Consider the following 18,289-nt stretch of genomic DNA (forward strand, 5'->3'; position numbering starts at 1 on the left):
ATTGCATGATGTGATTTACATGCATGCATGGATCCAGTCTTCTTCCTGAAAAACAAAAATATTTCAACACTGTAACAATGCAAAAAAAAAAACCAATACAGATTTCTGTGTTTAGAACAGGTTCATTTTAATTCCTTTGTTTGAGTTGAATGTTTTCTTAGATTTCCTTTGCTTCCTGACTGGCACCATGCACTAATAATTATCTTTCACTTCTACCTCCTAAATTCTCTTCCTCTTCTTAATGTAAGTAACAATGCAAAAGGGGAGTGGGAGGGTGAAGCCAAGCTAAGCAAAGCAGAACACAAGCAGCAAAGAATTTTGTTGGTTTTTTTTCCGTACATATTATTACATGTAATAATTAATATTTATTACCGTCACATACATATTTCCTGCCCTGCTTTCTAACACCACATGGGTATGTCTCCTGTCTGCTGAGCCTTGCTCTGCTTGCTATGTGTAGTCTGTAGCATTTGTGAGAATATTGGGTTTGTTGTTGAGCTCTAAAAGTCCTTGCCTGTACTTGTGTTGATTCTCAATATAATTTTGTCTCTCTGTTTGTGTTCTTAACACAGTAGAACAAAACTCTTAACCTTGATGCAAGTTCCTTTGTATGAACAAAGGCTTACTTATAACATACATTTGTTCTTGACAATTGTTGTTTTTCATCGTTTCAAATCTTGTCACGTTAGAGATACTGATAATATTCTGTGAAGGTAAAGTGAAGATTTCCAAAAGGAGTGAGCACGACATTAGGGACTTCTGAATGTGCAGCACCTTGATCCAGTGGGATAGCTTCAGAGGTTTCAGGAGCGCTGTCTACACGGCCACAGTGCAAGTGCTTTTAGAGAAGGCTTACGAAATCATAGTGGGACATAAGCGATGAAAACTGGTACTACAGCATGAATGGCTGGGTAAAAACTGCTCCCGCTCACCTGAGAGTGGGGTGGTGGCCACCTTAGCAGAGTGAAATCCCTTTTCAGCATGTGATCTAAACGAAGTACACAACTAATGAACAGATTCACCAGGCTGCAGAAATATTACAGGAAATTCATTTGTAAATTCAAGCATTCACATGAATATTACCCCGACCTGAGCCTGAAAAGAATGACTCATGGGAAACATGGTAAGATCAGTTCCACAACTAACTCTGTCCATTGTGATCATTAGTGAAGGGGATACAGCAGTATGGCAAAAACAGTGTTGTGATGGTGGATGAGATCATCTGCTCCAGTCCCCCCAAATACCGGTTCCCTGAAGCTGGATTACGGATTATGATTACAAACAAGTTTGGACCACGCACCAGAATGCGGATGGCAAGCCGACTCATCATTAATGAGGTAGGTTCATTAAGAAAACAGTAAATGACTATGTGGCAGAGGGGTTGCCAAAGAGCCGTGCTCATAGTGATTCTGAAATTCAGATTCTTCCATGTTCCTAGGGATAGGCTAGAGCTATGTCACAGCAGATTTGAAGATGGATTCCCAGTTGGTGATGCTGCCTGTCTTAATGGGAGGGCAGTCACCAAGGAGGGACTCCCTTGTCTCCCTACCAGAAAATGTGGATAGTCTTTTTAGCAAGGCCTGCTGCGACAGGACAAGGGATAATGGTTTTAAACTAAAAGAGGGTAGATTTAGACTAGATGTAAAGAAGAAAGTTTTCACTATGAGGGTGGTGACCCAGAGAGGTGGTAGATGCCCCATCCTTGCAAACATTCAAGGACAGGATGGATGGGGCTCTGAGCAACCTGATCTAGTTGTAGATGTCCCTGCCAATTGCAGGGGAGATGGACTAGGTGACCTTTAAAAGTCCCTTCCATCCCAAAGCATTCTGTGATTCTATGTTTGTTTCAGTGTGTGTATGTGTGCACATTTGGATTTTATCTGCAGCAGAAGAATTGGGTTTGATCATTACAAAAGTGGTCAGGCTAAGAAAGGATAATGGGCAGAGCAACCAAAAATCTCTAAGAACTGCTCTTATATTAGCAGCACATCAGGATCACATCAGATATTTGCCTACCTCTTTAGTCTTCAGTGTAGTCCTCAGCTCAAAATGAAAGTGGACCAAAATATTTTCATGACAGGAATTTGCCCTGAACAGTTTCAGTTAACTCTTACTTGATATATTGTCACCACCATATATTGCTTATTTCATACCCTGCAGCTGAAGTGACAGGACTGGCCAAGCTTGTATGAAGTACTTGGGGTGAAATCTTTGGCCTGCCAACCTTAGCTTCTATGAAGGCAGGATTTTATCCTTTGCTCCCTACAGTGTCAAATATGAGAGGTTTTTACTCTGGCAAATAAATTAATTTCAGTAGTTTAGGAAATACAAGCTTTAGCAAGATCCTGGAATTTGAACGTCTAACAGAGTTCATGTGTGTACTGAGCATTGTGAATACCCCAATGAAAGAAAGCAGCACTCATATATTTGTAACAAAAGTCCAATTTAACAGTAAAACTGTGAAATGTTCATTAGGAAGTCAGCTTGGTGATGTACAGTCAAGAGCAGAAGATCAGATAGGGCACGCAGCAGCAGTTGACTCTGTAAAAGTTCTGCTTTGAAGGCAATTCATTGATTAGAAAAAATTTCTTTCTTAATGGATATGTGCACAGAGAGCTGATACTTGCTACTTCAACATTTGCAAAAAACATTCTCTAAACCAGAGGATTTTGGATCTATGTTCTTATGTATTCTCACTGCCAAAGTTTTGCAAAGTATTCAGATATGAGTGTTCTCTATTTCTAACTACAGAGTGTTAATACCCGTTTCAGAACTTTTTTGCATGTTGTGCAGTTACTTTATTTTTCCGGGCATTTCAGAGCACTTTTTAGGAAATTGCAACAATTTGTCATGAAAAATAGAACATTTATCAGCCCTGCATTTTCTCATCTAACAAACTAAAAATATTTCTTTATTTATAAAAGTAGGAAATTACTGTTACATCTCACATTCTCCAGTGTATTAATGGGCATATGTAACGACGTTTAAAACCTATCCCTGTAATTGTTGTACTGAGTATTGGAACTGTAGCAGTCTTATACATGTCTGCAGGGGCAATTATGAGCTTCATGAAAGTATATACTCGAACAAGAGCAATAGGGGCTAGTCTTGCTTTTGAAGTTATAAGTAGGACCTTTAGATTTACCGCAAGGCATGGGGATGAGAAGGAGGGAGAAGAGTTGGACCTGAGTAGGAGAGATCCTGGGTAATGAGTCATTCATAAGCCAACTCTAATAGCGCAGAAATGTCTTGACTGTTACCACTAGATTATGGTGCTGTTGCTGGTTAGAGTGGGAACTGCTGAATGAGAAGTGCTTCAGAATAACCACACTCAGTAAAACATGGTAAAGAACAGATATGACAACTTTCTCCATCATGGCCTGAAAGACTCCTGCCAGTATTTTTGAGGTGGATGGTCAACACTGGCCTGATGAAGACAGGTAGGCTACAGACAGATTTGTTTGTTGCTGAAAGGAAGGCTTCATGGAGAAACATCACGGCTCACATGAATGGGGCTGGACAGACAGCAAAATCCAGATTTAACAAAGTCAATATTTTCCAAACTATGGCAGTTTTGTCTTTGACACTGCAGCGTCAGCGGTTAATCCAGTCTGCCAATGGCTCAAGCAAACCACTTCAGAATGGGAGACGTGACAATATTGAAAATGGGAACATCCCTGTGGTGAACCAAGAGGAGGAAAATGAACAGGACAATCTATCTCCCTTTTCATTGCCAGGTAAGGCTTACTTTCCAGGTCTTTATAGTAAGGAAACAGAAGATAATTAAAATGCCAGACACTGGGTTATAAGAAAAGACAGCATATGTGGGGAGAGAGGAGGACAGGGATTGATTTGACTGTTTGAAGGCTGGATTTCATGACAGTAAAACTTGGCTGGAGGCTACCTGGCTAAAAGCAGATCTTAGGAAAGTGTTTTCCAGCCATCATGCACAATAACAGTAGAAGTGCTGGTTTGCCAGAGGCGAAGGGAAAGCAGGTAAGGCAGGTTTATATTAAAAAACATGTCAGACCAACCTGATGAGCACTGCACTGCTAGTAATTTTGAAGTCAACAGTTAATAATGGCCTGCTGGAGATTGCTAGGCCAGAGGCAGCTAAGTGTATAAATATATAATAACTTGATTTAGTGACTGTAGGGGAGGCTTCTTGGGTGAAGAGGAAGAAAGGTTTACGGGGAGAAAGATTGTTTAATATCTTTGACAGTGTTTAAAATTCTTAGAATAGCAATATGTAATAATATTCACCTTTTGAAATTTTTTGGAAACTCTGGTGTGAAGGGCTATATATAACCAACCTTATTATGTTGGTGCCCTCAGCACATTGCAGGCTGACTCTGCCCCAAATGATCTGGAGATTAGACAGCAGAGATTAGATCACCCCTCACAGACATGTAGTCAGTAGTCCTGTGTCACACAGTTACTGTTTAACACAAATATTACTTGGCATAAATGAATATTACACGCAGTGAAAAAGAAGGAAGAATTTTCCATGTTGCATATGATTCTAATTTCTTAGAGATCCCATTGCTTCAGTTGCTGTCATTTTAGAAGACATGTTTGTGACTGAACAAACATTGAAGCATGCTTTATGAAGACTGGATAAAACCATATGTTTTCATGTGTTACTGTACTGTGTGCTCTTGCACACAGCTCTTGGAGCTTCTTGCAGTCAGCAGTTATGGACTTTCACGGGGGGTGAAGAATGGAAACAAACTGATTCACTGAAGATGGGCCCATTAGATGGGCTCCTGATAAGCAATGAGATAATGAAAAAGCTGTTTTTATTGTATGGTGAAATAAGTGGATCCAAGCCAGCAATATGCTTGTGCACATGAACATGTTCTTAATAATAGTAACAACAATAATAACAGTAGTAAACAACTTCTAAAACCAAAAATGTCTCCCCAAACCATCTTAAAAATGCACAATTCAATGCACGTGTTGGCAAAGAAGATTTTTTAAACTGAGTTGATTTTAAGAAGTTTTTGGATTCAAGTTTTAATTAGGGCAGTGCAATTATGCATTTCTTCTTACATTCCAGGACAATGCAGATATCTTAACATGTGGCAAACATTACCTGGAGACCATATTTGGATTTGTTCAAGACTCAGACAACTTCTTTATGAATAAAAAATAGATTTTGGAGTAGAGCTTCCTAAGTGTGTGACATTCACAACAGACAAAATGCTTGAAACTAAGGAGGGAGTTATTAGTTATGCCATTGACCTTTTTTAAATGCAGTTTTTCTGCATTTTTGAGAAAGTCTTTAAAGATAATTGAGGTATAACAGGCCAAAGTGGAACCACGATACAGTTCATACTGGAATGGAGCAAAAGTTCAACATGAACTCAGAGAGTTGCGTAAAAGTGATTGTTTAAAATCCTCCTCATTATCTTCGGGTTTTGTTACTCCTGTTGTCTGGAGATGGTTATCTATTGGTTGGATTCTCATTGCTTAACTCATATATTCTGAAGGAGAATTCTTTTATTTTTTCTTTCAGAAGTACCACTTTAATAACTTTGGAGAAAATTTAAAGAACCAGAATCATGCTTTGTGGATGTTTAAGTACAGTGGCACAATCAGTAGCCTAAAAAAATCCTGACGTTTAAAACTGGCTTTAAGGAAAAGGTAGTTTGGAGACAGTTTCCCAGAATCCCCTCTGTTTTTCTTTTGATATATTTTCAGGCCAGGAATAAGGCACATAGATTTTCTAAAGATCAGAAGTTCATGTGTTCTTTTGGTACTATAAAGAGCTCTATGAAGAACAGGCTTTCACTTTCCAATAGGACTTTCCAAGTCAACTGCTTGCAGTGTGCTAAGTAGAAAATTCACTCCAGTATTTTAAGAGCTGCAACAGAAATGGCTATGAATTGGCCCAAAGCCTTTTTTCGTCTGTTCTGTATTCACCTTTTTTAGCCTAGTTTGGGGTTTGTCTTTCCTCCTTCAAATTGCATATTCTAGATTCTTTTGCAAGAACAAGTTTTTTCTGAAACAAATAAATGCAAGTGAAGTTTAAAGCACTACATCATCTCTGAATGATTCCCAGTAATCATTTGCCATCTGTAAGTTTTGCTTATTCTTTTTTATCCTCTGTTAATGGCAGTGCTCAGCCATAAATGTAGGGCTTTAGCACACAGAGAATAAAATTGTTACATGAAAACAGTCTCAAACTACAGCATCCAGCCTAGATCCCATATGTCAAACGTCCAGAGAGATTCATCCCCAAGCTGTGGTTCAGGCCCATCTTGAAACAGGGACAACACATAGTTTTTATGGAAACTACCTACAGTATCATACAAACCAGCCTTTGCCTTTGGTTTCTGTGTGGGAAGAGGCATTCTCTCTAAAAGAGGAATTTCTTTCTTAACCTAACCTTTAGGGCATGATGATTATCTTCCAAGAGAAAGGTTCATTTGATGCTTTACAATTTGATTACTCTACAGTTGTTTGGAAACAGGTCTTAAACTTGAAAAAAAACCTCACAGATCAGAAAAAAGCAGGATGAAACTGAGCAGGCATATGTTGACAACAAAATCATGTGTAAAAGACCTTGCATAGCTCAGTAGTCTTTTAGAGCCCAGACTCAGAAAAGCACTTCTGTGAAGCTCTTAATGGATGCTTAAATCCCATTCACTGTCACATGTTCAGGATCCCTTAAAATACTCAGTGTTCTCAGCTCCTGCTGGTTTCACAGAAATTAAGAACTCCTTCTCTTACAGGATTGGGCCATGGATGCTTTATATAAGTTGTGATGGTGTTAGCTAAAATAGGAACAATAATTCCCAGAGCTGAAACGAGATGGCAATAAAGGAGATTAGCAATCCTGCCCATTTTTGTATGGATGCAAAATATGAAGACAACACATAGGATGGAAGCAAAAAGGAATTAAGAGTATCTACTAAAAGTGTAAAAAATGCTTGTACTTGGTAAAACCAAATGTTTGTCTTGCCCAATGTTCTGACTCCAACCATGACTTTATGAAGAAGCCTGGGGAAGAATGAGACAGGACAAGTTGGCCTTAAGCTATTTTCGGCTCAAGGAACTTCCTGGACTGTGTGTAATGTCTCAGTATTTAAAAATCCTTAATGAATTTCTTCTTCATTAACCTTGAGGAAGTATAATTCTCATTGAATCTTTGCAAACATTTAACACCCACAACATCCTTGGGAAGGAGTTTTATGGTTGTGTGATGAACCGTCTCCTTTTACTTGCTTTGAACCTGGCTCCTGCTAGCTTCATTTGGTGTCTTCCTTTATTGGAAAACACAGTGAACAAAGCAAATCCCATGTACCTCACTTGAACACCCAGGATGCTGTAGCCCTTTGTTTTATCCCCTATGCTGTTGTATGTCCTCAAGGTTGAGCTAGAGACGGAAGAGAATTCCATGTGGAAACCTCTGTAGTTTCTGTCTCTGCAAACACTGATGCAGAGAGTTCTTTTAGCCTCTCTGCAATGCCCCTGTCTTCTCTCAGTGCTCCTTTAACTTTGATCGCTAGTGGACCCAGCAGACTTCCTGCTCCTAATGTATTTGAAGTAAGATTTATTGTGAATTTTGATTCGTCTTTGTAGTTGTTCCTCAGATTCTCTTTTTGGCCTGCTTTATGGTGCTTTTGCCAAAGTTTGGAAACATGACTTAGGTGGCTGAGTTAGGAAGAGAGCTAGTTTCCATAGCTGCTTTGATGTTGCAAGAGAGATGTTCTTCCAAGAAGGTTGTTCAGAGCAGGACCTAACTCTGAAATGCTTTTTCGGAAGAGCTTCCTCTTGCCACTGCCTATGTAATGGCGTGTCTACCTTAGAATTTTATTTCAGAACACAAGTGTGCTTCTGAGGCACATCTCACTGTTGTCATGTACTGCACTTTGTTTTTCATTGTGTTCTTGGAGCTCACGAACCAGACTCCTTTGTAGAAAACTAAACTGGAAAATGTGCTCCAGAAGAGCAGTGAGTGTGCTCTACCTTGGAGGAGGATACATAGGATAAATTGGGAGAGAAGTGGGCAAGGATTTAATTTAGTAACTCATCACTTCATTCTGAAAGGGCAAAGAGGGACTTGAGGAAGTCTATAAATCCCAGTTCTTCCTTAAAAAAACATTGATAAAGTAGACAGCAAGGTTAAAGCATACAAAATAAACCATGCCAAAATCCAACCAAGTCAAACAAGATATGGGGAGTACCTCTGCTCAGTTACATTTTTTGTGGAATATTGTCCTGTGTAAACCTATTGTAACTCTGAGAGTAAAGCTTGTTTCTGCATACTGGAGCAAATTCTTTTTCCGGACCAGTTCCCACTGTACCAAAAATGTGTCTTTAAGAGAAAGTTATTGGCATAAATCCAAATATGCGAAGTGTGGTAAAGGCACAGGCTGAAAATAGAAATCTGAGTTGTTTTGGACAGATCTCATGGTCTGGAATTTGGAACTTGTATTCTGGAAAATGGAACTTCCAAGAAAAGTGTCAGTAGTTTGGAAAATAGTTTGTTTTGGATGAGGATGAGAAGTAAAACCTCGGTATTTTCCACAGAAAAAAAGAATTGTTTCCAAAGCTGTGTTGCAGGAGAATTGCAATAGAAATACTTTAATATGTCAAGTGGCCACTTGGAAGGCTGGCAAAGGTTGGGCCTTCTTGGACACCCTTTTACACACTATGCAGCCTGTCTCTAGGGAGGTAACACAGAGAGTCTCTTGCCTCCACAGTTCCTAGGGAAAGTTGCAGGCTGAAATCAATAACAGTTTTCCAAGAAGGTGGAGAAGCAGCTGCTGTGTTAATTTTACTAACAGAAAATTGAAAATCCTTTTCTCTGAATTTTTTTATTTTTCAACAAAGGCATTTTTCAGTGGAAAGTAATTCTGATGGAAAATTCACAATGGAGCTAGTTTGTTATATCTGTTTCGGTTGTTTCTATGTTGAGTCCCATACTTGGGACAAAAATATATATTCCTCTCTTGAGTTTTGGATACTGCCCATGCTCAGAAATGAATTAGGCTTTCAGATTGGCTAATTTACATCTATTGAATTTTTCCAATCAGTCTCAACTCTGATGAACAACAGCACTTTCTAGCAGAAATTTACTTTCTGTCTGGATTATTATAAAGCTCCCAGTGTGGAGGTGTGTATGTTACTGTTACACATTTTCAGGTCGAGATCTGAATTAATATTGCTAATGATATGTGGGTGTAAATATATCTTTGTAAATATAAAGCCTAATTAGGACCAAGGGGACAGGTGATTTAAAAATGACTTTTAATTGCAGGAAAACAGGTTTTGTTTTGTTTTGTTTTGTTTTTCAAATGAAAAATGGTAGAGAGATTTAAGCAGATAAAAAAGGAATTTAAAAATGATAAAGTGGAGCACCAGAAATATTGGCAGCAATAATCTTCCTAGGCCAGCCTGGACATGCCTTATTTTTCTTCTAAGTTTAGCATTGTCAAAAGCAAAATCCCAGAAAAGTAGAAATCAATAGTAAACTCCAGGAAACCTTTCTCATTTTGCAGATAGACTTAAATTAGAGAAAACCTTTCACATTTTTCAAGTTACCTTAAATTAGAGATTTATATGAATTCATAACAATAAAGTTATGAAAATCCTGTGTGCCAATTAGATGCATGCATTTCAGGGATGTTATAAATTTTTGACTATTTTATAATAGTCAGCTACTAATTGCCTTGTGTAAGGAGATACTTTTTTCACATGTGAAGGTTTAGGCATGTTCTGAAGTAGCTAATGTGTGGAGTGGTGGTCTATGCTTGACTGCCACACTTTTAAAGGGAAGACTAAGTGGAAAACCTATCAAATATAGCTAACAAGAGTAACTTAGATCTGACTCCTGACAGTGTATTTGCAGACTCCAGTCTGTCTAAACTCAGCAAAAGTGTTTTCTCTGCAGCTTATAGACTAGGGCATGTAGGCTGTCTGCACTATATGCATTTGGAAGTTCTGGCTCAGACTAGCTCTAGCTTGGTCCCATGGATTAAATGCCCATTATTATGTGGAGCACTTTTGAGTTTGTGCCTCTGGTTCAGCTTTATACCAAGGGAATCTCGGTGGTGTGATGCAAGGCTGCTTTGTGTTGCAAACTAAAATACGGTAAATTGCAAACCAAAATAAAGTAAATGGGGACAATCAGGAGATTTACTTCAAGGGTACACTCCTGATCTGAATGAAAACAGAAATGTAGTTTCACACTTTTGTACTGAGCTACTCTCAGGTCTTTGTGAATGTTGCAAATAGGAGAGTATTTTTCCTGTAAAAAGGCACTTCCTTTAGTACCTTAAGGAAATATGCCTTTCGTCTCCGTGCTGTGATGTGTGTCGTTGGCTTTGTTCACCAAGACACTATCTGTATGTGAAAGTAAGTATTGTGAGCATAACATCGGGAAAGATGACAAGCCCAGAAATGTATTGAAAATGAGCAAAGGGCTCTTTGTTGTAGGGCTGCTGCTTCATTTTCAGAAACATTGTAATCAGGCTCTTCTGTAATGATCCCTCTCTGAAATACTTGGCATTCTTGGCTTCCAGATATCTGGAGAAACAGAAAAATGGATGTATAAAGTAGGAAAAACAACCTCATGCAAAAAACATTATAGTTTTCTTTTACAACAGGATGAAGTGAACAGAATATAGACCAGTGTTGCTTTCTGTAATAAAGCAATATTCTTTCATTATTGTTGTGGGAGGTGCAACAAACAAAATACACCTTTCCTCAGCTATGTGGGTTGCCGCAGGAGCCTTAAGACCCAGGCCTTACAGGAGTGGCCAGTACTGCTATTAAAACAACCGAGCTAAGGCCTCGTAATGGGACTGTGTGTCTGTTTTTGCAGAACAGTTATGTATTGAATAATAGCCTTAATGAGGATGATAATTTTCTTCCTTGCAGATATACTAGTGAGCTAAGCAACAATCATAAAACAATTTGTCGTGAACTAAAACCATACCCCAATTTAACAAATTTATCACTAAATCATTTTAATGATTATTTTAGAGTGGGCAGTCAAAAACAGAACAACAGAGCAGCATAAGAAGTAATTTCAAAAGAAATAAAAAAAATAAAAATTTTCAAGCTCTATATTGTTTGTGCATTCATCTAAGCCAGGTGACATGAGTGAAGTCATCCATTTCCTGAGGAAATGAAGTCTCACTTTATTGAGGTTGCTGCTAAACTTACTTACTAAATTCTTACTTAACTACCAAGTTACAGCATAAGAGTAAACTTCTTACACACGAGTTCTATGACCCAGCGTAGTAGGAGCTGAAGGAAATGGCCTGAGGCAGAACCAAGGCCAGATATACTTAAGGCTTTATATAGAAGTTTATAAAAGCTGGCTAACCCTGACACAAAAGAGAAGCCAACGTAAAGTGTGTCAAGTAGGCTGCTTTGGCCGTGGTGGTTCAGCACTATTCCAGGCTAACTGCGAATGGCCAGCCAGCTTCTCTGTTAACCCAACAAAACCCAGAATTACATGCATTTCTTGTTCCCCGAAGTCTCAAGACTGGCTGCCGTGTAATGAATGCAAATGTCACTTCCACAAGCCATCTAGCTGTAAAAAACAGTTCTGATTCGTGATGTTGTGTGGATAAAGCATCACCACTAATAGAGCCAGGAATTTTAATGACACACATCCATTCAAACTGAGCAAAGATAAGGGAAAGGCAAGTCCTCCGCTAATATTTCGGTTTTCTTGGAGCTGAGCAAGCATAGCAATGCCAGTGGTGAGGCACTGTGAATTCTCACAGTTCAGCATTTGTTTAAGTAATTCAGGGCACTGAACAGGATCCCTGACAAGATGCATATTCCCCAGCAGAGGCTGAGTGCATCTATTTATTCTCCATTTGTTCTCCAGGCAATTTTGTTTCTTTTATTCATGTTATTGAAAAGAGAAACGGGACTGAATCTCCTGTGTGTAGCAGCACTGAAGTCAGTCAGATTACACCCACATCAGATCAGAATCGGATCCATAATTTTTTCCTGTCAAACAGTCGCCCACTCACCCTGCATTTGGAATTACGCACTGAGGAAATTACTGGCCTAGGCCATGCTGACTTGTTTGACTATGAACCAAGCTTAGCAACTTGGGTAGACAAAGAGTACAAATTAACTAGCAGGAGTCTTTTAATGATCCAAACTGTAACAAATTAAACAGGAGGAGGTATAAATTACCATAGGATATTTACAGCCTTGTTAACAGAATTGAAATGAGATGTGAGCTAAGAAGTGCCATTTTCTGGACGGAACAGATAAAAGATAACTGTTTTAAAAATCTGTATAGCAGTATACATAACCAGAGGGAAAAAGGACTTTCCTGTAAAATCTGTAATAGATCCCCAGTGACGTGTAAAATTCTAGAATTAGAATTGACCCCAGGAGACTTCAGTAGTTTTATACATTAGAAGTTCCACAGCCACAAGCTAAATGGGAATAAAGAGCCAAGCTTAGTCTAAGATTTCCTGGTGGGTTGATGGCATCTCATAATTCACAAGAAATCTCAAGTTAAGGAGCTGATTCATAACTTAAGCAAGACAATTTAGTACTAGAATACATACCAAAGTAAATGAATGAAGACTTCCATTTGGACTCACCAAGTTAAAGTAGACTAGTAAGTAGCCTCATAAATTACAAAACTATTATCAATTTTTAAATGTTTAATATTTAATTTCATTGCATCTGGTGCACAGTGGTCCAAAGGACAGATTTCAATCTAATTAAATTCACTGACAAAAACTCCCATTAAACAAATCCTAAATCCCAGTGCCTTTGTGAAGAGAAAATTCCTGGTGAAACTGATAGAAGCTTTCACTGATTATTACCTGCCCTTTATAATTTAGCTAACTAACTTCACTGGAAGATGTATCTGATAATTCTCTTCAATGCGATAAACCATTTTATTCAAAATGGCATATGTTATTAGATCTCATGCATGTCATTATCAGTTACTAGCATAATTCTAAAACAATGTAAAGAAAGCCCAAACAAAAAACACCATGCTGTTGACTGTGATACTTTTGTTTAGCCTGATAAACAAAGTTGTTATCCTATTAGCAGGATACCTCATGAAACATATAAATATAAGGCCCCCATTTATTTATGGCCCAATTATAAAATAATTATCTTTTATGTGTTGAGATTTATGTGCACATTTAGAATACTTTACATTTTTAAAAAATGCGAAGGTGTGTACTTCTCTTCAGTAAGGACAGTTCTCTGGTATTTCTCACCAGTTGATTTTGGAGAGCTGTACGAGGGAAGTCAATATCTGCAGTTTCCTTTTACAGAGGATAAGAGACCATCTCAAGGTGGTGCTTATGCAGTTGGAGAGAGTTAACAAGTCTATATCTCCTAAGTACCAGTTTAAAGTTCTGCCCAAGTGACCAGAATGAGGCATGTGAAACAAGTTTGTCATGTTCCTAGGTTGGGTCTGTGCTTTGGTTTTCTGTGAAAGTATTTTCTGTTGCTGCACAGAAGGTACAGGTTATTTTCACTACAAGGATTTCCTTCTTCCTTTTTAAAAGGTGAGGGGGGTGGGGGTTTTTGGTTGTTTGGTTTTGTTTTTTTTTTATTTTGGATTAATAGTAATATGGGTATTTCAAAGAGCAACAAACCTGACCGTTAATTTTGGTTTTACAAGCAGCCGTGCTTTTAGATCATTGTAATTCTTTCATGGATTTACATAGACCTTGGCAGCCTTAACTATAAGATTCTGGATGTGCATGCAGAACTTAGCTGAGAGTGACGAGAGCAAGCATACATGAAAGGTACACTGAAAAATGAGCTGACATGCACAGTTGTAAACATCCTTCAGGGATCATCTGCTGTGTTCAGAGAGGTGTAACTGGGCCTGGGATAGTGATGGGAAAGCTAAGCCGGTTCTTTCCTTTCTTTGTCCTGCAGATGGAAAAATGAACAAAATTAAATGGATTTTGACATGGCCGTTAATGTTCTTGCTCTTCTGCACCATTCCAAACTGCAGCAAACCACGCTGGGAGAGGTGTTTTATGGTGACATTCATCTTATCCACTCTCTGGATTGCCTTGTTCTCATACTTCATGGTGTGGATGGTAAGTGCATGTAGCAGGACTTCCCATACTGAGTGAAATGTGCATCTCAAAATAGATAATAGATCTTTTGTGTATTTGTTAAAGAAAGGTATGTAATTGTAGTGCAGTCCCTTCAGCTCATACTCTAATTATTGTAATTCTAGCTTTCTGCTGCTCTTTTCTGCACAAATAATTGGGCCTTTACTGTATAGGGCCCAATACAGTAAAGGAAGGTTCCAGCTTCATTTTCAAGAGAATGTGGACATCCACATCCTACTAGTAAAAGGGAGTTTAAATGAAAACGTTTAACTTTCAGCAGCTCAGACACCTTTAGAAACTTGGCTACAGGGCCTGATAATGAAACACGCATAAAAGGCAGATAGATGGCAAAATTTGAAGACTCAGAAGTGATGTAAAACACCTCGAGTAGACTGGAATAATGCAAGAAAATCCTTCTTAGTGAAGGGTATTATGATTACTGGTATTTGCCCTACATCTGTGAGAAGCAGTGCATCAGGTGTAGATCTGTAAATTGTTGTCAATTCAGGAGCATGCTTACTTGAAGATTTGAATAAGTTCCTATTTTTTCTTTCTTACTCTTTTTCAGTTTCTCAAGTTTACATTTTCAGTCAGAGAAGAGGCATGAATAGGAAAGCTCCTCAAATAGTTTCTGTTATGGAAAAGTTAGCCATACTTTTGAAGTATAGAAAGTTACTTTTTTTCTACACTAAAAGATGGAAAACTAAGAAGTTTTATATGCCTATAACTGGAAGATTGGTAGGATGTGCTGCTGAAGAATTTATATGCCCATTTTTCCTTTCAAACGAAAATATAGTGAAGAAACCTTCAGCTGGTCTCACACTGGAATATATATATTCTCACATATATACATTCATAGTCATATATATATATATACACACACACTCTTCTAGTCATGCATATGGAAGAATTTTTGTTCATGAGCTTCTTACCTGCAAAATCTTTTTTGGGTAGAGAACATCTCTACCTTCCACAAATGTGTCAGGTGTTTGCGAACTTCCTTATATTTATGTTTCCTCTCATGGAAGACTGTGTTTTCTATATACTTTTTGCAACTTTCTATATAAGTTTTGCATTTTAAAGTAATCCTCTTTTCTCTTAATGTAGATTGTGTTGGAGAAATTCATATGGCAGCCACTCATTCTGCCTGGCATAATGGTGCCAAAGCCACACATTCATTTCATACCGTCTGTCCTTTGCAAGGCCACGCTCTGTACCTTGGTTCCATTTGTAGATAGCCCCTTCACAAATGAGAGATGGGCTCATGAAGGCTGCAGCACAGCTTATTTTAAGAGGCAGCCAGACCTGAATACCCCGTTACCACTTGCAGCAGGAGAATCATGCCCCACTCCTATTTCTGAGCCACAGCTTGCCCCTGAGAATAAGGTTTGTGAGCGGGTTCCTAAAATACACCTTTTCTTTGGCAAAGGGTCCAGTTTTCCTCATGTAAGAGCCTGGCAAACTGTTTCAAGAAAACAACACAGAGCCTTAAAGACTTCCACCCTTATCAGTCTCAGCAGGGAAGCAGCTGCCTGTCCCTGATTCAGTCTTCTCACTCTCACAAGGCTATTTCCTTTTCAGCTGCCTGTTCAGCCTTTTTTCTTGACGCTTTTTCAGCCTTTTTCAGATGTTCCAGCTAAATACAGTTCCCTGTCCTTTCCAAGAGCTCCACTACAAGCTTCAGCCATTCCCTAAGCTCTTTTAAAGCTGCATCTGGACTCTCAGGGGACAGTATAACCAGACTTTCTCACCTTGGGATTATATCAGAAGTCACACAAGAAACTAGTTCCTTCTTCACGTGTTGGGATAAAATAAGTTCTTTATATCTCTGCCCCTGTATCACAATATAAATTGGTTGCAGTCCTTCTGAGAATAGAACCAGTGAGAATCTTGCCATTCTTGGGAATAAAACCCCACAGGTTGGATTATGTCTGTGCTCCTCCTTAAAAGATCAGTATGTCCTGTTAGAAGTACAGAAAATGGAGCTTTTTGTTCGCTCATGAAATGGTAAATAATATGACCCAAAGTAGTTTTCCTTTTCACAGGGTTGGTTTGAGGCTGGTTAGTCCACAATTATTTAATTTGCACACATGGATAATTATCCTGAGTCTGATCCTGTTAGCGTCCACACCAGAAGTCAAAGTTAAGAATATGCCTACAACTGTACTGGAATGAGGAGACTTTCCAAATATGATAGGTTAATTTATTTTCCTCACTGTTCAGGTGACTGTGGTTGGATACACCCTTGGGATACCAGATGTGATCATGGGCATTACTTTCCTAGCTGCAGGAACAAGCGTCCCAGACTGCATGGCCAGCTTAATAGTAGCAAGACAAGGTACTGTGTCTGCTGAAGCATAACTGCAATCTTACATACATGCTCTGTGATTTGCTTCCTCCATACACACAAATTCTCAATGCAATTTTATTCTTTTTTTCTTTTCTTTTTACTGTTTCAGGGCCTCGTTAAAAGCCAAAATACTTTGCTAATTATTGTGAACCAAAAAAATAATCCCTGTCCTGTTATCTTTTGCTTATGGGGACTGGGCACACCCTAGCATTCTAGAAGGTCATTCAACACTCAGATATCCCATGCATGGTATGTATCAGTCAGGGTAAAAAGATAAAAGTAGTAGACAAAACTGGAATATCAGCTATTAAAAACTACATCAAAGAACATATGCTGACCAGCACTTGTCCATGTAAAACTTGTACTGATTTCTAGAAGACCTCTCAAACCCAGGGAAGTGAATTGTTTTAAGAGGATCTGGCAGAAGTGATGTTGCTCCAGGCATACGTCTCATCCAAATGCAGACCTCTTTCCCATTGGGACATATGAATAGCCACACTGGAAAGGGTTTTAGATAAATTTCAGCTATGTCCTCATCAGCTTTCCAATTGAAATTGTCAAAGGCTTTCTCATGTATCTTTAAGTTTTGATTAAGGTTCTTTACATTTCCTTTTTTACTTGAGAAATACCTGTAGCCACATCCTTTCCTGTTGTTGAAAAACATTAAACCTGACAGTGTGATCTCCTGTACTGCAGTAGAATAAGAAAAGGTCCTAATTGTATTGTTTTCCACTATTTCAATTCCCGTAGTCTTTTTTTTCTAGATAATGAGATCTCCAACACACATCATTGGGCAAACAACAAGGGTTCTGAAGTGATAAATTGAGTACTCAAAAGCTCCACCTTTGTAGTTTGAGATAGGAGTAGTGCTGTTAAATGTTGCTTGATTGAAAAGAATTATATATTTAAAATATTTCATTATCCAGGTTGTATCATTTGTTGTGTGCAGGAAAATCTTGCAAAAAGCAGTACAAAAAAGTATTTGGGGTTCTTATGGAACCACCTTCCTACTAAATTAGTTTTCCATATGTAGTATTAAAGTGAGCAGATTTTTGCAAGCACAGAAGGAAAACATGTTACATTTTTAAATGAACAGACTGCTTCTTTAGATTACTTCTTCTTTAGTATTAGGAAAAACTACTGTAGGGATTGTTTCCTCTGAAAGTGAACGTAAGCACTAGCTTGGCAAAAAGCAGCCCTATTCTCTCAAAGGCAGTACAGGGACTTTGCGCTACTTGGATTCAAGAGGAATGTTTACTGACAGATTGCAGACAAATATCTAAAAAGTAGGGATGGACACTGCCATAATATGGATCCAAAGCATCACTTTTCTCTCAGCAGCTTCCTGCAAGAAGATACTGTACTTATGGTGTGGTAGTGTCTGTCTCCACTCTGTGTACTCTCAAATTATTCGTGGGACATCCCATTTATGTCAGAGTTCCTCTTCCTTTCCAGTATTCACTTTGTGGAAGTGATTCAATAGTTAGGCCAGTGCCCAGGGGAAATTAGCAGGGGCAGAGACGAATTCTGCCTTCCTCACATCCATTGACATTGGTGCAGAATGAGATGCCAGCCACTGATGAGCATTGGGAGTAGATTTTGAGTAATGCCTAGGGACTTCACCACCATTCACTCTTCTTTTGCTTTCCTGTAGCATTTTATTGTTCCTGAAGTGAAATCATTGCTGATTAAGCCCCACAGAAGTGCTTAATATCTTTGACTACCATCTGCTTGGGTTCTTTTCAGGATCACTTTTCATCATTCACATGAGATAAAGGCCACGTGTCTACATACTAAATCCAGCACATAATCTCCAGGTTCCCTGTGGCTGCAGACTACGTAGAACAAGACTTGT

At 38.7% G+C, this 18,289-nt stretch overlaps 1 protein-coding gene across 2 annotated transcripts in view; it reads left to right on the forward strand.

Moving 5' to 3' along the window:
• Positions 1-18,289, forward strand: part of SLC24A4 (solute carrier family 24 member 4) — a 97,560-nt gene that overhangs the window by 75,446 nt on the left and 3,825 nt on the right. For both annotated transcript variants that reach the window (XM_087747551.1, XM_087747552.1), the window contains exons 11-14: positions 1,168-1,337; positions 3,593-3,737; positions 13,900-14,066; positions 16,308-16,422. In XM_087747551.1, the coding sequence (XP_087603677.1) occupies positions 1,168-1,337; positions 3,593-3,737; positions 13,900-14,066; positions 16,308-16,422 (597 nt within the window). The remainder of the gene's footprint in view (positions 1-1,167; positions 1,338-3,592; positions 3,738-13,899; positions 14,067-16,307; positions 16,423-18,289) is intronic.

The sequence above is a fragment of the Nipponia nippon genome, unplaced genomic scaffold (assembly GCF_047370975.1).
Source record: "Nipponia nippon isolate SJK-2023a ecotype South Korea unplaced genomic scaffold, ASM4737097v1 scaffold_11, whole genome shotgun sequence".
Lineage (NCBI taxonomy): Eukaryota > Metazoa > Chordata > Aves > Pelecaniformes > Threskiornithidae > Nipponia > Nipponia nippon.